This window comes from Aphis gossypii, chromosome 1 (genome assembly GCF_020184175.1).
Source record: "Aphis gossypii isolate Hap1 chromosome 1, ASM2018417v2, whole genome shotgun sequence".
Taxonomy (NCBI): Eukaryota; Metazoa; Arthropoda; class Insecta; order Hemiptera; family Aphididae; genus Aphis; species Aphis gossypii.
Window position 1 is genome coordinate 37104599 of NC_065530.1, and position 25513 is coordinate 37130111.

At 26.7% G+C, this 25513-nt stretch overlaps 4 protein-coding genes across 5 annotated transcripts in view; 2 read left to right on the forward strand and 2 right to left on the reverse strand.

Annotated features, from left to right (window-relative positions):
* LOC114129599 (uncharacterized) overlaps positions 1 to 4348 on the reverse strand; it is an 18793-nt gene extending 14445 nt beyond the window's left edge. Inside the window, exon 1 of the mRNA XM_027994396.2 lies at positions 4216 to 4348. The gene's annotated coding sequence lies outside the window, so the exon portion shown is untranslated. The remainder of the gene's footprint in view (positions 1 to 4215) is intronic.
* The window catches only part of LOC114129636 (long-chain fatty acid transport protein 4-like), a 20011-nt gene extending 6168 nt beyond the window's left edge, over positions 1 to 13843 (forward strand). Inside the window, exons 2-12 of one of the 2 annotated variants that reach the window (XM_050198678.1) lie at positions 3241 to 3394; positions 4228 to 4465; positions 6140 to 6407; positions 7492 to 7693; positions 10267 to 10459; positions 11491 to 11634; positions 11760 to 11894; positions 11983 to 12049; positions 12811 to 12901; positions 12972 to 13128; positions 13191 to 13843. In XM_050198678.1, coding sequence (XP_050054635.1) covers positions 3241 to 3394; positions 4228 to 4465; positions 6140 to 6407; positions 7492 to 7693; positions 10267 to 10459; positions 11491 to 11634; positions 11760 to 11894; positions 11983 to 12049; positions 12811 to 12901; positions 12972 to 13128; positions 13191 to 13345 — 1804 coding nt within the window. In that variant the 3' untranslated portion in view covers positions 13346 to 13843. The remainder of the gene's footprint in view (positions 1 to 3240; positions 3395 to 4227; positions 4466 to 6139; positions 6408 to 7491; positions 7694 to 10266; positions 10460 to 11490; positions 11635 to 11759; positions 11895 to 11982; positions 12050 to 12810; positions 12902 to 12971; positions 13129 to 13190) is intronic. The other variant, XM_050198680.1, reaches the window with a different exon arrangement.
* Positions 13844 to 15169: 1326 nt separating this feature from the next.
* LOC114129804 (E3 ubiquitin-protein ligase Siah1) lies at positions 15170 to 19306 on the reverse strand. The gene has a single exon (XM_027994648.2). The coding sequence runs from the start codon at positions 18711 to 18713 to the stop codon at positions 17703 to 17705; it is 1011 nt and encodes a 336-aa protein (XP_027850449.1). The 5' UTR covers positions 18714 to 19306; the 3' UTR covers positions 15170 to 17702.
* A 1143-nt stretch (positions 19307 to 20449) lies between these two features.
* LOC114129852 (uncharacterized) lies at positions 20450 to 22713 on the forward strand. Its single transcript, XM_027994702.2, has 8 exons — positions 20450 to 20600; positions 20661 to 20865; positions 20952 to 21110; positions 21435 to 21616; positions 21681 to 21861; positions 21921 to 22047; positions 22118 to 22299; positions 22372 to 22713. Exons 1-8 carry the CDS (start codon positions 20580 to 20582, stop codon positions 22464 to 22466), a joined length of 1152 nt encoding a protein of 383 aa, XP_027850503.2. The 5' UTR covers positions 20450 to 20579; the 3' UTR covers positions 22467 to 22713.
* The last annotated feature ends 2800 nt before the right edge of the window (positions 22714 to 25513 follow it).

A 25513-nucleotide genomic window follows, 5' to 3' on the forward strand; every position in this document is an offset into this window, starting at 1 on the left:
CAAAAATCGAATTTTTAACTACCCTTTCGAATGGGGTACGTTGAGTTGTATTTTTTAACTTTTTTATTAAATTATATTATTTTATTTTCTTATTTAGTCGATTTAGGTGTTGAACAGTATTTCGGGAATTTTTAGTTGGTTATGAAAAATATGCGAAGATTAAACAATGTGAATTGCTTAGCGATGTATATATTAATAAATTATTTTTATTGTACTACCTAATCAAATTATTTATAAATTCCTAGACATTTGGACTATTAATAAATTCATAATACCAAAATGTCAGAACATTTTTTAACAGTTGGTAAATTTTATAATTTAATCATTTATCTTTACAAAAAATTTTTTTATCATACATGGCCATCAGTAAAATGTTTTATAGTAAGTAATACACACATCATTTTAATGATATGTACCTAGATCATAAGTACCAGTTTTTTTAAATTAAAATTATACATTTTTAGTTGAATATAACTAAATAATTAAAACATCAAAATACTAATATATTTTTATACTATATCAAGGATTCGATTACCTAACATATTTATTTAAACATAATACATCACGTTGTAGGGACTGTTCAATTATTAGAGTAGCTACCTTATTTTGTTATGAAGTGTCTATTTAACAATCAAGGACGAAATTCGTACTGTGACCTGTGAATTATACAGAGTGATTTGATTGTTTATCAATAATGTTTGTACGAAAAACTAATGTCAAACGCTTTATTATAGTTCAATAAATATAATACTTTTTATCGGTACAGTGTTTACTATACATCTAGGTGTACTATAATTTATTATGTTTATGTATTAATATGTAAATAGTTAACGTGGTTGTCTCGCCAAAGTGAACTATTTAAGTTGTTGTATAATTTTTTATTTTTTTCCTCTACATACCTAAAAATAGTTGTGATGCAAACGATTAATTAACACCTTGAAAATTAATTACTTTTAATACATTTTATACGATAATTACCATAGAAATATTATGAAAAAAAAATATTTGTTTTACGAAAAATATTATAGATGGCCTTTCACATTTTATTTAGGGAACACGGCTGCACTTTAAAATGTCTATAATCTTTAAAGCTTTTATAACTTTCAAGTTTTAAGTCCCACTAAATCCTGATTATATGAAATTGTTTTATGTAAGACTGCACTGCAACTCCAAGCTAAATTTGCACTAAATATCAAAGAGAACCGAGGTTTTGTTTATACTTTATGCTATATACGATATATCTACCAATAACAATTGCTCCTTCTCAATAATTACTCTCCTGCTTTTTACACGCTACTTTACAGTCTACACTATAGTAAACCAAGTTTAGGCAATTTTTATGCAGCAATAATTAGATAACTATTTGTGTACATAGTTAAAGAAATTAAGAAACTGAATGTATTACTATAGTAATATAACAATACACGAAAAGTTAAATTTAATTTGATAGGTAGTTTGAATTTTGAATAGATAAGTAGTATTATAATGAGCAAGTTATTGCAAGCTGTATAATCGGGATATCCTAGAAGGGGGTAGAGGAAAGTGAATAGAAACTCAGAAATTAAAAGTATCATAAGCTACACGTCATAGACTAAGAGTTATTCACAATTATACGATTAAAAATAACGATTAGAAATAGAACTTCTTAGATGACTATATTACCCATTATTGCTTTTAAGTAACCATGTTCCTAAACCTAAAACCAGTAATACCTATATTCAAATGTAGTTTTTTGCAATTTATCGTTAATTTTTCTTTATGCTTTGGCCATGGGAAACTAATAAGGAAATAATGACGACTTGAAACTCTTTAAAAGTACTAAATAAAAAAAAATCAAACACGATAGATACCTACTGTAAAATAAATCATCCTCGTAAATACAAACATGCCGTTATAAAACTAAAAAAATACTAGCTTCACTTCAACAATTATTTTCATAAAAATACAAAAATATAATCATATATAGACAGTTAGTTTACTTAGTAAAAAATAAAAAAAAAAAGGTTTCACTGTTTATTGATACAGTTATTTATTTATTTAACTTTAAATAAATAGGTAAGTACTTTAAAATTTAAGTATTAAGATTCATAAAAAACTTGAAATAAAAAGGGATAAAATGTCTAATCGATTATATACCTACTCTTACTTATATTGTTAACATTTCATACTTTCATATGCATTGTAATTTTTATTTTTATAATGTGAACAATATTTTTTTTTAAATTGTAGACGATTTATACATCCTTAGTTACATACATAAGTAATGTAAATTAATAATTAAGAAATTAACATATAAATAATATAAATAGAAAGTACCAATATAATATAGATATTTATAAATTTATAATATAAAGGTAGTACCTATAGGTATTAATATACCTATTATTAATAACAGTAATAACCATAAGATTTCATATTATAGTTTAACCAAATTTATCTTAACTAAATTAAAGTAATAATTATTTAATTTTTAACATAATTCAATTTAGTTATGAAGATATTAGTATCTATTGTTAAATAGTTTATAGAAATTTAATCTGAGATATAATAAAATTAATAACACCATATAAAAATATACCTAGATGAGTTATTAAGAATGTTATGTCTTACTTGGTGACAAGGTAAAACAGATCATGAAAGTCTTTAATTTTAGTTAGTAATAAACTTGTGAATTATTAATTAAGCAGAGGTTTCATAGGCGCCCGTAGGTGGGGTCAAGCTAGAGCATTTGCCCACCCCCCTGGCTTTACAAAAATATTTTTTAAATTGATTTCTTAAGATAAATTACTTTTTACTATATAACAAATCCTAACATTGCCCTCCAAGAAAAATTTCTGCGAGCGCCTATGAAACGTTTCCAAACTTTTTAGACTCGCTGCACCTGGTATTTTTGAAAAATCGAATGCCACCCTATAATAATACATCCTAATTATGTTTTTATTTATTACTTTGGTTTTTTTTAGCAATGTATAACCATTTTACACACATATTATTATATTTAAATATTTAAAAAAAAATAATTAATTAATGCATTAAGCAAATAAGTAAGCATGCTATAACTTTTATGAAATATTTTTTTTAAACTATGAAAAATACATATATGATTATGTATTTGAAATAACTATATAACGCTCCCAATTCAAGTTCAAAACACTCGAGTTGAAAACCATTGTATTAGGGGATGATACAATAGTAGATACAATGAATAATAATAAATGAAAATATGTTTTATTTTTTCAGATTAATCAAAAACTATTCAATATATTTTATCAAAATAAGAATATGGAATTTTTTGGGATGTGACACTTATGCTAAAATTTTTAAAAGAAATGTTGATAAACATCCTAATAAAATAGCATTTAAACATGAAAGTTCTACATGGAGATTTATTGAAGTAAATATTACTATGATTATAAAAATTGATTAATAATCACGTAATATGTAATGGATCTAAATATTAAATCCAATAAATATCAAAATTAAAGCTAATTAGTAGTATTATGAAATGTAATGATTGAATTGATTTAGTAGTTTAACTAAGACTAATTTAAAGTAATTAAACATTAAACCCAATTACTAAAAATAATAAATAAAATGAATCATATGATAAAGTAGTGTTATGTCCTGACTCGTCGATTCAAACATTTACATAGTAATGAAATTGTGATGTATTAAGTGTTGAAAAACTTTATTTAATATAAATTTAAAATACAAAATTACAATATGTAAAACATAAGATGGCAAACGGTATTAATACTTGACTTTAAAATACTGATATTTAAGACTGTGAGAGGTGTTTTGAACCTGCCTCTGAACATCTCAGATATCCCTAATTGTCTGTAAACTCTCGCATGGGTTAGTAAACAAAAAAAAGAAAAAGAAAATAAAATAACTGGTATGATAAATACAGGAATTTTTTTTTACATACAAAAGAACAAAGGATATTCATAATTCTGCCAACTATCAGTCACAAAATGTGTCAAAATATTTTAATATTATTTTTGGTAGATACTATAAATTTTATTAAGTTTCATAACATTTGTTGAAGATATGTTAAATTTAAAATAGGTAGGTAGCCCTTTTTCAATAGATATATACACTTTTCCAAAATGCTCAATTTTTTTTTATATAGGTACCAACATAATTTATAGTTATATATAATAATAATACATTGAATATACTAAAGAGAATTATAAATGTAATTTAGTTACTTACAATTGTTTTTAGGTAGAACAGTTTAGCAACCAAATTGCCAATTATTTCAAAGAGCAAGGACTTAAACGAGGTGAAATTGTTGCTTTGTACATGGAAAGTTGTCCAGAATATGTATGCATTTGGCTTGGTTTGTCTAAAATTGGTGTAACAGTAGCTTTAATTAATAATAATCTACGTGCTGACGCATTGGCACATTCTATAAAAGTGTCAAATTGTTCAGCAGTCATAATCGGCAAGGAACAAATTGACGGTAAGTAGATATTTTTATAGTTGTCTTTATTTTGTGTTAATAAAAGAAAATTAAAAAAACAATAAGATAAATCCGTCTGTATATCAAGGGAAATAGGAATTTAAATTATAAATTGAATATTATTATTAAGATCAAATGTTTAGTGTAGTAGGTGTTAAGTAGGTAACTATAGTATACTATAAAAATTCTTACTTGCAACTAAACAAATAACATTAGACTGAATGAATATTTGATATTTCCAACACTATTCTTGGTTTAGTTAACGAATATAATAGTTGCCTAAGAATTCAACATGCACAGCACGATCAGCATGTCAACAGTCAACACTATGGTCAGTACACTCGTCACTCAGACTCAGTAATCATTACTCAATACTCATTACTCACTAAAATACTAAATTCATAATGAAATTACAATAATTGGTATGGTCCCTACTCCCTACTCACAAGTTAGTAGTTAGTACTATCAAACCACATGTAAATTATAAATACGTGATATCAGAATATAAGAATGGCGGCAATTTATTATCATTTATATTAAATTTTTGATAAGAAAAATTAGTTATCTTAATTCTGATAATAATATAAATAAAAAAATTTAAAAAAACTGAAATCTCAAATCATTCTATCATAGACCATAGTCATCAGTCATCACTCAAGTCGAGACGACGCGTAATGAGTAGTGAATACGTGTGTAGGTACTTCATTACACTATCGATACCTGTTCAATAGCCATTACTAACTAAATCGAGTACTTGAGTAACTCAAGTTGAGTTTCGAAAAGTCGCACAAGTCGAACACTCTAACTTTACTGTTGTCTACTGCCTATAGATTATGTAGGTAGTAACGAGTAACGACTGACGCCACCCACGATCGTACAACAGTCGACCATAGTTATTATGTATTATGTCTTGTGTAATAATGTTATATTTAATTAATTACGATATTATAGTTAGAACTTAAAACTAATAAGTTAGGTATAACTAATTAACGTGATGTTTAGCCGATGATTTAACAATAACGGTCCTTATAATTGGATATTTACGTTAACAGTTTTGAAAATGTTCACCACAGTTTTGATGTGACTTTTTGTTTTTTTTTTTTTTTTGAACAATAATAAATATTAAAATGATCAAACAAAATTCAGCCCAGCTATTTGTGGAATACAATAAAATGAAGAGCTCAGTTTTATCATTGATTATAAAATAGTTACAGTTTATTGAACAACGCATTTGAAAATTAAATAGTTTTACTAGTTACTAGTAGTAACTTACTACTACAATGCCTATAAGCAATTTGAATACATACCCAAGGGGCCAAGGCCAGGGGGGGTTTTAGGGTTCAACCCCCCCACATTTTTTTTAAAATAAGATTGAATAATTAGAATTTCATATTTTATTACATAATATAACATATTTATGCTTTAAGCCCCCCCCCCCAAAAAAAAAAAAATAATTTCCTGGTTACAGCCTTGTACACATACCATACCTGCTTGTGTATATTTCCAATTTCAGTTTTTGTAAGCTTTATATCCAAATAGTGTGTAATAGACAATAGTAGATAAAATATAATAAATAATATTAATCCTGAAATGTTAAGGAACAGAATTAAATCAATTTTATTCTTTATTAGTTAATTAGTAATGAAATATAATCATTAATTATTATGTTTACAGCGTTAGCAGAAATTATTAGTACAACTACAGATGATAAATTGAATGATCTGTTCACTAAATCAAATGTATACATCAAGAATTACAACGACACTGCATTGATTAACACGCCAATAAGTAATGCTATTAATCTCGACAACGAACTAAAGGAAGTATCAAAAAGTGCTCCTGAAACAGATATTTCTGAAGGTAGTTCAAAAGATCAAATGCTATATATTTATACATCAGGAACGACGGGTATGCCGAAGGCTGCTATTATGACCCAATCAAGGTACATATATACCCAAAAACATTTAAACATCAACAACCTTTTTTATATTTAAATATATAAATATAAAATTATTATTACGGACGATTGTAAACTAGGCCCGACGAAAATAATGTTCAAAAGGTCTATTGTAAACTCGGCACGGTTTTTATCTTCAACATTTTTTTTTTTTTAATTTTGAAATTGAAATGGTGCATTCAAGCTGTTGAGTTTAATGTAGGTACGTTTCTGTTTGTACTTCTTTTAATGTTGTAATTATGAAATATATATTGGGGTAATGGGGTGAGTTAAATTGAGACTTGAATTAAAATTCGCATGAAACAATTCACATGCATTTTATAGTTGTTAAATATATAGGTATCAACTAATTCACTAGCCCACATATCAGACGGAAATACAGCATCTTCTCCTATGTACCTATATAATGATTAAATAACCTGTGAATTTAATAACTTGATCATCATCAGGTTTCGATTCCATTAGGTTTAAAATAAAAAAGTCTGGAACATTTTCCGGTTCTAAGAACACTAATCCAACAACTATAATCATAAATCAACCATATTGTACTTATTCCGAATCTTTTGTTCTGTATATAGTCTATATTTAATTAATTTTATTGTATTTACCTACACCAAACTTAACAACTTAACATTAAATATTCATATACCTCTAATGTTTGGCCCAAGTATTTTTACAGTTTAAAAATTCCACTAAGAAAATTAGTTAATTTATTAATTGTCTTATAATGTTTAAAAATATATTTTAACATTCGTTAACAACAAATTGTTGACGAAAGATATAGGTAGTGGTAGGTACACTGGTACGTTATTATTATTATTATTTTTAGATTAAACCATGTCGTGTACTCGTGTTTATTATAATATTTTATTGGGTTGAGTTTATAACCGAACTCTTAGTTAAGTACTTTAGGTACCTGCCTTCCTGGTCGAGTTTACAGTTGACCTAATTCATTACCTAAAATTTCCGGGTCGAGCTTATAACAAAAAAGATATCTAATTGCCAGCCCAGTTTACATTTACCCATTATTACTTATGAAAAATATCTTATTTTTACTGAAAATTATCAGAGCTATCTACATGGCGATGGGTGCTAAACACATAGCTGGAATATCTGAACATGATGTTGTGTATACTCCGTTACCATTGTATCACACTGCTGGCGGTATCTTGGGTGTTAGTTCTGTTCTTTTAGGAGGTTCAACGTGCGTTATAAGATCCAAGTTTTCAGCATCAAACTATTGGAATGATTGCCTTAAATATGAATGTACAGTAAGTAGAAACATACAAGGTGATTCATTAAAGTATATCTACACTCGTTAATTCGAACTCTTTTAAAAAAAAAAAAATAATTTTTACATGATTGTTATTGCTGAAGACTAAAATAATATTATCGTTCTCACTTGTATACATTTCCTAGTTTTTTATGACATCATTTATTGAAAGTTTCTGAGCAGATGAGCAATTAATGTATTGATTTTACAATGATATGTATAAGATATAAGATGAGTTAAGTAATCGACAAAATAGTTCGACTTTCAAAAATGGGGTGATTTTTAGTACTTATTTTTATAATCGGGATCGGGAAAAATAAACAAAAATTTAGAAAAAACGAGAATTTTTACGTAAATACAATTTTCGACAAAATAGGTAGGTTTTGTTATTTTTATAGAATTCAAAAACAAATTAATTTATATTGTATTGGGTATCTATTTATAGGCATTATGAATTTATAAGTATTTTTACTGTCTTGTGATATTTACAGTAAGATGATAGCTGTTAAATTTTGAATTATACGTACTTATTAGTTAGTATACTCGTAATATGGTACAAATACTATAAAATATAAATATTAATGATATATAATAAATACAATAAGTAGGTATTTTCATAAATAATTATGTCATCCAAAATTTTACTATTATAATATTAAAAGTAAAATAAATGATTTTAATAACTATTGTGTAGTTGACATATTATTATGTCTATACTCTATATTAGGGGTGGCCAGCGAGAAGAGACCCGCGAGCCATCAAATGTGCTCGTATTAATAAATATGGCAGAGCCAAAGATATAAGAAAAATAAAAATAAAGTTATATAATACATAAATAAATATTAAAAAAATGTATTTGTAAAAAATGTTACGATAAGATGCGAGCCGCAAAAGTCTATATGGCGAGCCGCATGCGGCTCGAGAAACGCGGTTTGGCCACCTCTGCTCTATATCAAGCAAAATACATTTATAGGCTGATGTAGGTACCTTTTCCGTTCAGAATCGTTTTTCGTACACGATTATGTAGGTATCATTGAATTCTAATTTAACACACTTATAATAGTGACCCACTCGACACCTAATGTACAGTAGATAACACGGCAGATATGCACTTAACTCTATTTGTTTAATTTCGTATTTTAAAGTGAATATTTTCGGGAGTATTTCGATTTATAAAAATCGGATTTCTAATGATTAGATATTTAATTAGTTTTAGAATAATAAACAATGCTTTATAGGTGCATAATGTAAATACAAATACAATTATTACTTACCTAAATATAGTTGAATTTTAATATCTTTGCTATTAATTAGCTATTTTCAATGAATGTTCCAAAAATACCCCAATTAACAATTGACTATTTAGTAAAATTCTATTGAATTGCTGTTATTTTGTATAAGGTACGCCTAACTACACGCGTAAATCCATGTTTTTTGGGTAGTAAGTAAATAATATGTTATAAACTTCTTAAGTTATACACCTAGACTATTTTTGTTTACCATCGTTATTATTAATTTGGCAACATCTCAAATATAACACAAAAAATCGCAGGATAAAATTCGAATTGGTCCTATTATTGAATTTATCTTTGGCTCCTTTAGTGGCTAGTACCTGAGTAGGTACTTACCTACCTATACAACCAACATTTTACTTTTAACACTCCACTTAACATATTTCATTTTATTTTTATGGATATTTTATAGAAAAAAATATTAATACACTTTAAATATTAAAACGATTTATGTATGTATAACGTATAGTAAAAACAAATTCCCATCCATTACGCTGTGGTAAAAAAAGTTATTAACTAAATCAAATTAATATTAAATATAGTACATACTTAGGAACATAGGCGCCCGCAAGGGGGGCAAGCTGGGGCATTTGCCCCCCCTGGCTTTTCAAAAATATGTTTTAAATCGAATGTTTACAGATAAATTACTATTTATTATATAATAAATCCTAACATTGCCCCCTCCTAAAAAAATTTCTCCGGGCGCCTATGCTTAGGAACTATAAGGTAACCAGGTAGGAACAAGAATGTATTACCATATCGGTAAATTTTGTCCAATATATTAAATATCATAATCTGATTTGTGAGTTACTTCTATACTGTTCTATAGAATTGTTTTAAGAATTTAAATATAAACAACCGCTAGAATAGTTAATTACGGATTAACATTTCCGGAGGAAGGTGTGACAAAAAAAAAAATTTGTATGGTAGTGGCTCGTGCAGGAAGACAATTTCAGTCATGTAGGTACTAGGTACCTATCTACCGCAAAAGTCGATTGCGACTAAAATAGCTGACATCCTCCATTGCAACATAATTATTATGATATACCTACCTACTATAATAATTAATATTCTGATATTCAAACATTTTTTTAAATGTCATCAATTCATGTGTAAAATAAAATATCAAGTGAAGTAGAAATATAATGAAATAATTAGTGTACACTTAAATTAATCACCTTTTGAATCACCAAATCAGACTTCTAATATTTTATAATTTTAATACCTACACAATAAATATTATTATCCAGGTATATTCTAATTCAATATTTTATTTAAGGTTGCACAGTATATTGGTGAAATGTGTCGTTATTGTTTGGCTTCACCCCCATCTGAGGCCGACAAAACTCATCAGGTCAGATTAATTATGGGAAATGGTCTTAGACCTCAGATATGGACCGATTTTGTTACACGGTTTAATATAAAGCAAGTAGCAGAATTCTATGGAGCCACAGAGGGAAATGCTAATATGAGTAATTATAATATTAAATATACAATATTTAACTTAGAGCTGTTATTTTTTTTAAGAGTTTTATTATTTAAAAAATTACTTTTAAGTCTTTGTAAGCAATCACCCGTAATGTTTTACCTTAATAATATAAATTTAAAATCTAAAGTATGTAGGTAATCAAAGTATCTAAAGTATTCTGAATACTTTTCAAATAATTGCATGCTTTCCATAAAAATTCCAGCTCATTGATAAACCATTGTTTAAACAATACATACTTAACATTTGGCATAACGTTTTTAAACTGAAAATAAGACTCAGGTATTAGTTAATATACTATTAAGATTTTGAACCATTAAGAATTTATTGATTTTATAATGATTTTTCTTCTTTAAAACTGTTTTTTTAATAATATTTTTGGCAGTTTTTTTTAGATACATATTACTCCAAAAGTTACTAACAGCTTAATATAGGCAGTGGCGTAGTTATGATTTCGTTCTGGGGGGGGGATATATAATTTATTGGTTAAACATAAAGTGGGGGGGCTCAATAAGTCAATGATTTAAACATTAAAAAAAAAGGCTCTGTGGGGGATCTATCCCCATATCCCCCCCATAACTACGCCACTGAATATAGGTAGTGTATATCATACAGTAATAAAAAATATTAAAAAACGTTTTAGTTTATATCTACTAATAATATATAGGTACATTTTTCCAACTATGAGCTAAAATTACAAAAAATATTAATTAAATTCAAATAAGTTCTTTTCAGTAGGTAGGCATTGATTTTAAAATCCAATAATTTATTATTTTCAAATGCATTATTACAATCCAAATGTGTAACATAGTGAAGTGCTAACTTCCCTCCAAATTTTATTATAGATTTTTTTTCAATGTCAATTCTATAAAAAAAATTTAAAGTTAATTTAAATAGCTTGTCAAAAATATTTTTGACAATAGATTGCCTAAGAAAAGATCTTTCTCAATTATTAAATGTTCATAACACTAAAATATTGTAAGGTATAATATTTAATTATTATTTATTGTTTTTTAGTGAACACTACAAATAAAGTTGGTGCTGTAGGATTCATCCCATTCATTGGGGAACCATTCTACCCAGTCACATTGATACGTGTTGACCCAGACACTAATGAACCTATTCGAGGAAAAAATAATCTTTGTATTAAATGTAAAGTTGGTAAGATTTTGTTTTAATTTAATTGTGTATTATAAGAGGCATAAGAACATGTTTATTAGATTTCTTACAATACATGTACCTAAGCATTAAAACTATTTTTGACCAGAATTTACTTAATTGTTTAGGAGAACCTGGATTATTGGTTGGAAAAATAAGAAAAACAACTGAGAATTCTTTTAGTGGTTATGTAGAGAAATCAGCTTCTGAGAAAAAAATCATCAAAGATGTTTTTAGTAAAGGAGACAAAGTATTCAACTCTGGTAACTTTTTAGTACACATCTTGTTTAAAAATAAAAATGAACAACATTTTAACAATATATCTATTAAAAAATTTATTTTAAAATTTAGGTGATGTGCTAATTCGGGATGAATATAATTTTTATTACTTTAAAGACCGTACTGGAGATACTTTCAGGTAAAATGAATATAGTATTTATAGGTTAATAGGACTATCGGTTAAAAAACTTCCAGATGATCAGATTGGAATAATAAAAAAAAAAAAAATTATCATAATTTATAATTTACTGTGTTAAAATATTGCCAATTTATTGAAAAATTTAATAGATAAAAATTATTATTAATAAATAAAAATAATTTATAAATAGGTAATAAATTATTGTTAATAACTAATACACATGAGCTATGTTTCTGACTTTCGCCACTATGTACTATAATCTCATATGTGTTTTATATTGTGTGTGCAATGCAGAGTTAATGCAAGTTAATAACTTTTTTTACCACAGCGTAATGGATGGGAATTTGTTTTTACTATACGTTATACAATGTGCATCATGCATGCTTAAATGGTGTAGGAACAATGATATTTTAAAAATGGTTAATTGAAGCATGATTGAAGTTTTACTTCTCTTATTGTGTTTTAAAAATATCAACAATCTAAATAAATTGTGATTCTGGATTTAGTATAGAAATTTTAATAGATGTATCAATAACTATGCTTACATCCCAAGTTATCTATTTTATTATACATATTTAAGTGAAAGGAAAAAATGAATTACATCCCATATATTTTTAAACTCTAGAAATAAATAAAAGAAATAAAAAGAGTCTTCTCCAAATATTAATATGTTTCCAAAATGTTAACATTGGAATAATGTAATTTTTAATAGGTAGTTTAAAATTCTAAGTATTATTTAATTGATTAAATTAAATTTATAGGTGGAAAGGTGAAAATGTTTCTACATCAGAAGTGGAGGCTGCTATTAGTAATATAGTAAAATTAAAAGATTGCATCGTTTATGGAGTAGAGGTAATTTACAAAATTAAAAATACCTACTCTATGTTTGTATTTAAGTCATTATTCTATCAACTTTGTATAGATACCACACACAGAAGGAAAAGCCGGAATGGTCGCCATTGTAGATGAATCTAATGATTTAGATTTGGATAAATTATCTGCTGGAATTAACAAATCATTGCCAGCCTATGCACGGCCATTATTTTTACGAATTGTTAAGACACCTGTGTCGCTAACTGGTTAGTTTATTTTTCATTTAGTTTTCAAGTAATTTTAATCATACTGTTTTATAAATATGTAGGTACGTTCAAGATGAAAAAAAATGATGTCCAAAACGATGGATTTGATCTTACCAAAGTTGTTGAGGATCCTTTATATTTTAATGAAGGAAAGAAGTTTGTTCCACTCACTCAAGAGTTACACGACAGCATTGTAAACGGAGCAAAGAGATTATAAACTGTTTTAAAACTATTGTACATTAAGACGTATTGGTTTGAAAGGGATTTACATTTAAGTTTTTAGTAATAGCATGTGTGTTCGAATTGTTGTTTTCCTAATTTACTTTGTATCATACAATGCTAAAAAACAAAACCAAAGACTTAACATTTATTAGGGTAAAAGCTGTGATTCTTTTTTTTGTACATCAACTATACAATAAGTTTGGTTTTTTACGATATTTCATCATTATGTGTATTTTAAATAAAAGTAAATTGTTATAGTAATTGGTATTAGATTACTGGTACTAGTGGTACTGGCACTAGTCTAATATTAGATCCATTCTTGTACACAATTTTATTGAAATTACTATTAAGATTCCATGTGTTTCAATATAGGTATAATAGTGTTAAATACTATTAATAATAATTTTAGACAAGTAAAAATAGGGAATAAATTACTTTAGTTTATATGTGATGATTTTTGAGATCGGATCAAATTATATTTATGTAAATTTTTCTTGTTTTTATGTGCTAACACTTTTGAATACCTATTTATATACCAATAAAATACTTGTTAAAAAAAAAAATAATGTTTAATTATATATTATACAGGTTTAAAATGTTTGTAAATTGTATATTTTAGTGATTGTAAATCAATAGTATTTAACTACTAAATTAAATATTTTACCAGTATCAATTTACTTAATAAAGTTATGAGTATGAAAAGAATACCAAATTATAAATGTTTATCAAAAGTGCAACATCCTTCATATTATAGCACTGAATTTCATAGTCATTATTTCATTAAAATTATCATATTAATTTGAAACAACCAGATAATTAAAACTAACCTAACATTATGTAATATAGTATTGCCTATTTGGGAAAATGAATAGTCGAGAGAAAATCATCAAAAACAAAAAAAATAAATCCATACAATCATTAAAATTTTATTTTATAAATATGTTGATATTCATTTATTTTTACAATATAATCATTACCTATTTGTTTTTTACTACAATAATATTTGAGATAAGTAGGACTTGCAGTTAAATCATAAGCTATATCATCTGCATTTTAAGGCCTCGCAGATATTAAACAGTTATAATTAAAAACACATTTCAATCAAAAACATTTGTATTTTAAATTAGTCAAATAAAATTGCTCATTAAATTTAAATGCAATTTTATTTAAAATTAACATCTAATATATTACCTATTTATTATCTTCTTGCATTAAGAATTTGTTGTCATAATTTAACCTAATATTGGTATAGTAATCTGTTTCTTTTAAATATTAAAATAAAGTGTAACAAACGACATTTGAAAGTACTTATGCATATACATATGGTAATAAGAAAATTAAGTGTTTTTAGAGGTATTTAATGAACAAAATTAAAAGATTATATAATATGTATTTTTTTTATTATTTAAAAAAAAAAAATAATATAAATGTTCAAATCACTTATGATTGACTTAGGCATATAGATACGACTCACATATTATGTATGTTGAGTAGTAGTAAATAACAATAATCTCAACCAATAATTGGTATTATTATTTTAATATAACAGTTATACTATTCACAAAAAACTGAGTACAAAATTATTATTAAAACAATTCAATTATTTTAAGTTTAAACATTTAAAAAATCAAAATATGTTTTAATAATTTTATCATGATATTACAATTTTTAGCAGGTTTCAGAGATAATATAAATACTAATTGGTTATGATTTGATATAAAAAAAAAAGTAAAAATATTGATTTGAAAATTTGAATTAAACAATACTCTCATCCATTATTTTAAGCATTTTGAGTTTTAACATAAATAAAACTAGGCTATTCAAATTTTGTATCTAACCAAAACCAAATTTTAAAAAAGTCCTAAAATAATCTAAAAGTATTATGATGGTAACTTGACAAAACAGTAATATACTTGATAATCATAATTCTTTTTAATTTTTTTAGTGATTTCCATTGATTTTGTTCGTACAAAGTTTGAAACAATTACAAGGCAAACATACACTCACACACTGCCGCTGTGGTAGTAAAATAATGTTTTATTGGCGGTGCAAGTCAATTATGTTAAACTGCGTTTTACCACCACAATGGTAGTGTACACAAACCTTTAAATTTTCGAGTTCAGTTCAAATAATTGTCTTTTCCAGATTGATTTTTAAACTATTAATACAATCACTAATAAAAATCATAATTAAATACATGTATAATAAATTAAAAAATCTATATTTAATATTAAATTTTAATACATACAATTTTATTAAAATAATAATAAATTTATGTTCAACAAAATAGTTATTGTATTTATTTAATTTAATAATCCAGTTACTGCAACTATAACATTGCACAATTAAATGATGTCACTTTAACACATCATCATTTTTAGATTTATAATAATATAGTTATTGTTGAGAGTTTGAGACTATTTCTTTAACCTAAATATACATGTACAATACGTCTTATAAAATGATTTTTTATACAAAGTCATTTTTTTCAATTATTAATTAATAAATTACTGAGTTCGTAAAAAAAATCTAATAATTAAGACATAATATATACTAGGTTCTTATAAGTAACACAAACTTGAACACTTGTAGTCTGCATATATTTAAATAAAAAAAATAATTGCTATGTATAAATTATAACTTATAATAGGTAGTAAATACATATTCTATAATAATGCCTTCATAATAAGTAATTAAAATAATATCTAATTGTACCAAAATACTATATTTTAGTCACTTAAATAAAGTACTTTTATTAAAAGGTTTTTTTTTTACATTTAAAGATAATAATAATAATAATAATAAAAAAAAATATTAAATATTTTGAATCATATTAAGTTATAATAAATTAATACATACAATTCAAAGTTATATTAGACACTTTCGTTAATGACCCTATAACTATAATAAATAAAGAAGAACTCAGGGGTGGATACATAACATACTAAACAATTGCCTGCGATGCACATGTTTAAGGGATTACAAACATAATATTGTATATAATCTATATTTTTTATATATTATATACCACCTATATATCTGTATTATAAGTCAGCCATATTAAGGTCTAGAGAGATAGCTTTAAGTTCTTTTGGACATGATGTATTAAATCTACCCCTGAATAAAATAGCGTATAAAATGAACACAAATGGGTAGGTAATAAATAAAAAAAAAAACAACAAAATAATGAAAATCCTACTTTGGTACCTAACAATTTATTAAATACATTCAAGTTTAGAAAACTAAATTACATTACATGAAAATTAATAATTGTATTAAAACTAACATTACTAGGTACTAATTTTCACATAATATCTCTATTAATTGTAAAGTTGTCTACATTTTTTAAGAAAAAATATCGTTATTTTTTCAGTATTTATAAGTGAGAAACACAATTCAACATCATTTCAACCAAACATAAAGTGATTTGTACATTTGAGACACATTGAATTATTAAAAGAATAAATTAATTCAATATTTTTAGTCTATTTAATGATATGTTTCATAAGTTATTTTGAAAATATATGAAACAAGTTATTATTTTTTTAATTTGTAAATTATACCTACATTATGTATTTACAATATTATACAAAATAGAATAAAAACAAAATTATTAATTCATCATTGAATTATCTATATATATTTTTTGCAACTCACAAGTCATAATACGGCGAGTACCTACACAAGTGATGAACAAAATTAGTTAACATATATCTTACACACATCATTGAAACTTAATGTTATATTTATGTTAATGAATAAACATTTAAATACATGCAAAAAAAGGAAATACATTTAGAATTTAGACTGATTTAATTATTTAGTTTTGACTTATTATTATTATTATTTTTTAATATAGGTATAATAATAAATAATATTAATAATAGACCTAGATATCTTTTTTTTAATGTAAATAGTTATTTTAAATAAACAACAAATATAAGTGAATATTAAAACTCACAGAAATATAAACAAGATTCATAATTGAAACAAATATTATTTTTGTAGTTACAAGTATATGTGAGATATATGCATGTAATCAAGTCTTATTAACAAATTAAGATACTCAGTGATAAAAATAAATATCTTTAAATTATATTTCCAAGCTAAATACTTAACAAATGTTATCAACTAAATGATACAAGTATTGTTTTTTTTTTTGAATTATCAGAAACATGTACTCATTCTCACCATAAATTGATTCATACATTAGTTATCTTCACAGAATGCACAGTTGATTAATTTCTGTTTTATTTACGCCCATATTTGAATTAGTTGGTTAGGAATAAGTCATGATAGTAAAAAATTTGTTATTTTTCATGGATACTAATCCACACAAATATTTATGTGCTTTACACATTTGTTGATATTGTAACATTAATTCCTAAATTTCCATTATCCGCAAAGAGTTGTGCTGTACTTGTATCGAACACCAAGCAGTCTGAATTTAAAATTGCTGTTGAAACTCCTTCATGTATACTTCTTGGTGTAGCTTCCCATGCTAAACGTCTTCGATGTCCATTAAGTTCTAGTCTGTAAGCAAAATTTTCACATTGTTTTCGGCTGCCAATCAATTGAACAATAGCAAAGAACTGTTGGTGTCCTTCATATTTTTCTTGCTTCTCAAGAACAAGCATAAAATGATGGCCAAAACATGATTGCATCATGACCCAATCCACTGCACCAGGCAGATTTATGTCTGTTGCTAAAAATACTATATCTTCTCCTTGTAAAGTTGTTATAGATTTATGTGCAACCATTAAGTGTTCCATGACTTGTTCCAACCCACCTTGCCATTTACACGAAGCACCTGGACATGGACAAGTGTATGGGCGACATTCACATAATTCTTCATGTTCGACCTTTTCAGAATGTAATAATGATACAGGGCAACCCGAAGACGAATATTTACAAGGAAACATGACTGTTGAAGCTACTTTTTCCATGGCTAAATTGCGTATGTTTCCAAGTGGACCACGGCATGTTGGACAACAATTGAGTTTTGGTCGACATGTACTACAAACTAAATGTCCGCTTTGGCATTGCAATATTGGAGGTAACACATAATCAAAACAAACAGGGCATTCAAAAAGTGACGCTAAATCAGCTGATATAGATGCAGAATTTGAAGCAGATCCACCATTGTGAGAGCTATTACTGCCTACAGCACTTCTTCGCTTTGTCCCACCACCACTTGGTAATAAAACACTGACAGTGCCAACACTAGCAGTTGGATTACCAATTGATGTTCCACCACTATTTGATCCACCAGATCCACTCATCCTTGTTTCTTGATCAGTGACTAAATGGTGGTTAAATTCCACAATACCACTGTTATTGGAAATGGAGGTGTTTTCTGCCATGTAAAGTTAACAAATAATCATGAGTGTATTTAATCAAGTCTTTGGTATTGAGACACATGAGAACTGAACTAATGCAAACCAAATTAATTGTTTGGTATTTAACACGAGTTGTCAGAAAACAAACAATAATTTGAAAATCGAAACAACCCAGGATTCGGCGAACTTCCTAATGTTGTCCATTTCTTATTTTGTATTTTAATTTAAATCTAGTTATATACAAATGAAGCTAAAAACATGTAAGTACCTCGCGCGTACTTTGGATGTTATTTTTTGATTCGCTGTTAATCACGAACTGCTGTCCTTTGATCGAAACATGTCCAAATAGGTAAGTATAAATAATTTGGACGTCCGGCGTCGGGCGAATAGAACAAAATTGAACGCACTTAATAAGAATAATAACGTTTAACTATAATGTTTTTTTAAGAGTGTTAATCAATAGTTATTTCATTATTTTCACTTTTTTGTATTGATAAATAAACAGACAGAGCCGAAACGCATGAAAACCGTAAAAAAAAAACAAATTAGTATGAGTAAACCTACACTTATAATACACTATTGCAGTATTGCCATAGAACATTACCCTGCTATTCATATGACAATCATTTTATCTATTCATCTTCATATTCATACGATAACGACATTGTAGCATTGTACAAGGAGATTACATGGTTACAGTGTCGCCACACCTTGGACTAAGGGGAATAATATTTTGGTCTAAAAAATGTGTACAAAAAATTAGTGAACACTGGAAGTCAATACTTTTTTAGAACTCTAAAGTATCATAAAAATTAAAAACTTTAATACCTGGAAAATTAAATGCATTAGGTCCACCAATATATGCATTTTTTCCAGCAAGTAAAACTATTGTTTTTTCTAATAACTTAATATTTAATGGAAATGTAATACATTTCTGTGTTTCAAAATCATTCTTAACTTCATTATATCATTATAGGTATTCATTGGTCTAATAATAAAACTCTGAATCGGATGTTATGACAATTTATTTTTCTATAACTGTTTTATAGTAATAACATTTTCATATTTTAAACAAAAATATTTTATAGCATATTGATTAATGATCACCAAACTTGCTTCAAGTACCTAATAGGTAAATCAATATTTTGATATTTTAATAATTAATCAAAAATATTTACCATTTTCTGAAAGTTAAATCTATACTTTATACATAGTAGGTTATATAGGTAGTTATATTGTTTTTAAAGCACAAAAAAGTTACTTATTTTTATTATAAACAACATACTTTCGTTTAATAGTTACAAAATTAAATGCTAATATATTTTTTGTTTGAACAAATTTGCTTTAACACGTCTGAGTTGACTTCAGGAACGAATAAAATTCTATATAAAACATTTTAAAGTTAACTTTTGTTAACAACGCATTGTTTTTAAAACTGACACTTGAAGCTGTTTTTAAGGCTGTTTATAAAATGCTCATCAATGAAAAAGTTATAATATATCAAAATAATCTATGTTAATTAACAATACGTCGCAATAACAGTTAATTTTTTTTTTTTGTTTTCTAAAACGTTATATCCCGTTTAAAACGGAGCGTATTACCTACTGCTTAGTCAATGTGGAATATTAAGATATTATGTTTAAAATAAGATGTTTTTTTTTTTTTTGAAATCATTATTTCAAGAATGTAATTGAAACTAATAAAGTAGGTATTAACGTATATTATGGATAGATACTTGCTTGCAGGTTACTATAGTTTCAAATGTGATAAACAATAGGTAACAGTAATTTAACAAAATTATTTTTTAGACTCAACAATAAATTTAAATTTTACAAATTTTACTAATTCTTATTTACACTATCTACTTTTTATTAATTAATACTAATAAATATGACAACAATGGACTACAATGTATAAAAAATTACACAAAATGAGTTTTTCACCAAATAATTAATGTTGATTTTTTAATAGCTGAATGATTACATGGAATTGGCTAGATATGATTTGAAACAAAAACAAATACAAAACTGGATAAATATTAATTCAAATCAGCCAGAACACTCAAAACACTCAAGTCAGTCTGAATTATACGAAGAGGAAAAAAAGTCAATGTTTACGACTGTCAATAATTTTATGACTGAGCTCATAATCGATAAGGATCGTTTGAAAGATTCTAGTAAGTATAGAATTAGAAAGATTGTCATTTTTAAAATAAATACTATTAATAAAATAATATTACAATAACATTATGATTATATTAAGGATTGTACCTAACCATTTCTGAGGAAAAGATGATGTTGGATGATTTTAATGCGCGCATAAAGACAGCCCATGATATTATTAATCTACTAAATGGTCTGATACACATAGAAAAGACTACTTGGATATCATCAAATCCTAATGGAACTAATCAAAAACAAAGTAAATTATTCTGGTACCTACCTAATTTATAATGGCATTAGCATATTAAATTACTTCAAAATGAGAAATGTAAATTTTTTTAGTTATATTAATAAGAATCTATTTTTTTTTTTTTTTTAATATATAGGTATTCAATATAATACGTTATATATATACAACTGATTAAATAGAAAAAAAAATATGAAATAAATTCATATTATATTGCTTTTAATTTTTTAATCTATTTTTAATAACAGAAACTATCTTGAAATCAATGATAAGAGTACCTATATAATAATATTATATTATTAACATTATTATAGCGTTAATATTGTTACTTTATAGAATTTAAAGAATTAAAAAAGAAAATAAATTGGATGGAAAAATCAATAGATTTGGCTGTTAAAAGATACAATGAAATGAGAGTATTTTTAAATCTTCCAAAGGACGATTTGTATTCAGAAATAAAAACTCAAACAAAACCATTTCAATTAGATTATATGTCTAAACAAAAAAGACAAGAAATAGTATGAATCAAACACGGTCAAAATATAAATGTCTTGTTTAAATACAATTATTTTTGTTGTTAAGGAACGTAAATTTACATTCAAAGAAACAGAACTCATTTTACCTGATTTGAGATCACCAATGGAATTGTTAAACAGTAGAATTGTAGATCACGGTATCAGGCCAACTTATCGGTTCCTTAGGAGAAACACATCGGGCCAACAATTTATCTACAACTACTCATGTTCATTGTTTGGGATGTATGGTGAGTGAATAATGTAATTAATTATGTTGTTATAAAGAGTTATCGAAAGTTGTTTTAAGTTGAAGGAAGTGGTACCAGCAAGTATGAGGCGAAAAAAAATACAGCTGCTGAAATGTTGCGTTCAATTATAAGAAAACAGAAAAGCCGAACTCTTTCTTCCCATATAAGACCTTTCAATGACAGAGAGTAAAAAAAATTATATTAAATGTATTTTTTTGTGTAATTATAAGTATAAATACAACACATTTTTGTACAGGTTAAGAGACATGAGCCCGCTGATTAAGTTTAAAGCAAACCATGTGGAAACATTGAACAATGAATGCGTTAAAAATTTGTATCAATTACCAATTTATACACTTCTATCACAGCCCAAAAATGATTACAGGCTGGCAAATCATTATTCAGTGCAATGCAATGCAATGGACTTAGTTGCAATAGGTATGTAGTTTAAAATAATTTTTCTAAATGCTTATTTGATAAACTTTTTAAAATAATTGTATATTAACATAGGACACAGTAACAAAAGATCGACAGCTAAGCAAATGGCCGCACAAAATATCTTAAACTTACGGGAAAAGTTATTTTCAAAAAAAATATTCTCTTAACTCAAAGATAAGTATATCTGTGTACATATTTCCAATAATAATACGAGGTTAGCTTAGGCTCTGACGGGCGAGACCATTTTTGATCAAAACGTACGTACCCTTCCTTGTTCGACCAAATTAAAAAAGACTGATTCCCTTTTCGGCTTAAACAAAATTTTTTGTAAAATTATGGCAATTACATAATTATGTAATTTTGAACATTATTAATAGTATAAGTTGTATAAAATATAGAAAATTATTTAAAATATAGGAGTATCTATATTGACATTATTTTTATATTAAAATGTCACAATATGTAGCTCCGTTAGGTACGTTAGCACTACCATTTTTAAATGTTAATAGGTATCAAACCTAGACAGTATTATGTACTTTTTTTGTACGATTTTGTATTTTTGATATGTAAAATTTTGACAGCCCCCCAAACCCAAACAAAATACGATTTTCCTATGCGCATGCTGGAATAATGTAAATATGTGAGATACGTAGCGTGATTGTAAAATGTAACTTTACGTATAGAAATTCCACCTGAATAATGACTATGTGCGAGGTCGGACTGGGCCGTCGAGTTACCGAGGAAAACTCGGAGGGCCGCAGAAAGTGTTAATCAATAGCCGGTGCTTGATTGGTATTAATTTTGGAAAAAGGGCCGTTTTAATAGTATTATCTCGGGCCGAATTCAATTTTCAGTCCAACCCTACCCTGAGTATTTGTGTTACGTTAAAGTACCTCTGAATATTAATCTAGAATATTTTTATTAGTTATTACAAATATATTAATTAAAAAAAAAAAAAAAAAAAAAACGAAATCAAGCAACATTAGTACTTGGTTAATATACTACACTCTGTAGTTTGTATTGAATAAGATACAATTATTAATTACTGTACATTTTCACTGTCGTCGTCAGAACAAATTTAATGTTTAAACATTTTTATTGTTCATAACTCATAATAAATTATTCACAAAACAAATTAATTGAAAGAAAAACATAATATTATTGGTATAAAATACCAAAATAATGTATACGTAGGTAATAAGCGTTATCTAGTGATAAAAGTGATTTGCCACTTACCGTTCATTTTCATCGTGGATAGTTGGTTCTTCGCGCATTCGTTGAAAGTTCATAGCAACGACGATAGAAGACGCTGCTGTTTTGATAAACATGTTGACAAGATGAGTGTTCGACGTTTGTTGCGCTATAGCCGTTGCCGGTGATGGTGAGTGAATACAACAGTTCTCGTCCGATCATGGAGATTGACCAATCATCATCACCTATCACCATCTCCGTCGCCAGCACCAACACCGACAAATGGCTGTCGGCTACAGCGCAATAAACGCCGACCAGTGGATTTTACATTAAATAAATTATTACAATAACGTCTTATTATAATATTATATATATAAACATGTATAATGTATATCAACATTAAGGAACCGTAATCATTTATTTAAACCAAAATCGTAAAAAACATATTCTGTACGTACATGTAATACCTAATATATAAATTTATTTAATTTAAATTCACTAACTAGTGTTATTCAAATGGTACAAAATAACAACAACTTCATCATCTTTTAATTCTGATGATATAATTTTGAAGTGTGATTAAAAATTAAAAATCGTATTTTGTTTGGGTTTGGGGGGGGGGGACTGTACAAAATTTTACTTTACCTTTACAAAAATACGAAATCGTACAAAAAGTACATAATACTGTCAAGGTTTGATATTAACATTCAAAAATGGTAGTGCTAACACTGCTAACGTAACGAAACTACATATTGTGACATTTTAATATAAAAATAATGTCAATATAGATACTCCTATATTTTATGCGACTTATACTTTTAATAACTTTCAAAATTACATAATTATGTAATTGCCATAATTTTACAAAAAAATTTGTTTTAGCCGAAAAGGGAATCAGTCTTTTTTAATTTGGTCGAACAAGTAAGGGTACGTACGTTTTTGATCAAAAACGATATCGCCGGTCAGACCCTAAGCTAACCTCGAATTAAGTTAAGATGATATTCTTTTTGAATTCAAATTTTCCCACAAGTTTAAGATATTTTGTACAGCCATTTGCTTGGATGCGATTTTTTGTTACTGTGTCCTATGTTAATATAAAATTATTTTAAAAAGTTTATCAAATAAGCATTTAGAAAAATTATTTTAAACTACATACCTATTGCAACTAAGTCCATTGCATTGCATTACAATGAATAATGATTTGCCAGCCTGTAATCATTTTTGGGCTGTGATAGAAGTGTATAAATTGGTGTATATGTAATATAATGTATATATTATTAAAATATATTGTATAAATATTATAATTATTATTTTTAACCTTTTATCTCTAAAGTATTATGTAGCATATTTTTAAGGTCTAACCAGTAGTGGAATCATAAGATGATACAAAAGACCAAGTGTCATCAAAATCGCCCCATATTCAATGCTGAAATAATCTTTTACACAAAGTAATAATATTAATTTTGTTAGAACTGTTATGTTTTTAGTTATTATTAAAGATTAAAACTATTTCTGTCAACATAAAATATAAATTATATTATAAACTGTACTTATTAGTTGCGTATAGATATGATGTTAGAAAATCTAAAAATTAAATAAAATACCAAAATAATGTATACGTAGGTAAGCGTTATCTAGTGGTAAAAGTGATTTGCCACTTACCGTTCATTTTCATCGTAGATAGTTGGTTCTTTACGCATCCGTCAAAAGTTCATAGCAACGACGATAGAAGACGCTGCTGTTTTGATAAACATGTTGGCAGGTGGATGGTCGGCGTTTATTGCGCTGTAGCCGACAGCCGTTTGTCGATGTTGGTGCTGGCGACGGCGATGGTGATAGGTGATGATGGTTGGTCAATCTCCATGATGGAACGAAAGCTGTTGTATTCACTCACCAACACTGGCAACGGCTATAGCGCAATAAACGTCGAACACCCATCTGTCAACATGTATGTCAAAACAGCAGCGTCTTTTATCGTCGTTGCTATGATGCAATTAGTAGCAGAGTTGTAATTTACACCAAA

What these genes read in the sequence shown, in the direction of transcription:
- LOC114129804 (XM_027994648.2), bottom strand. Translation starts at nt 18,713, where the DNA reads ATGGCAGAAAACACCTCCATTTCCAATAACAGTGGTATTGTGGAATTT.
- LOC114129852 (XM_027994702.2), top strand. Translation starts at nt 20,580, where the DNA reads ATGACAACAATGGACTACAAT. An exon ending in TGACAACAATGGACTACAAT is followed by an intron (nt 20,601 to 20,660) that starts GTATAAAAAATT and finishes ATTTTTTAATAG; the next exon opens with CTGAATGATTACATGGAATT. An exon ending in AGACCTTTCAATGACAGAGA is followed by an intron (nt 22,048 to 22,117) that starts GTAAAAAAAATT and finishes ATTTTTGTACAG; the next exon opens with GTTAAGAGACATGAGCCCGC.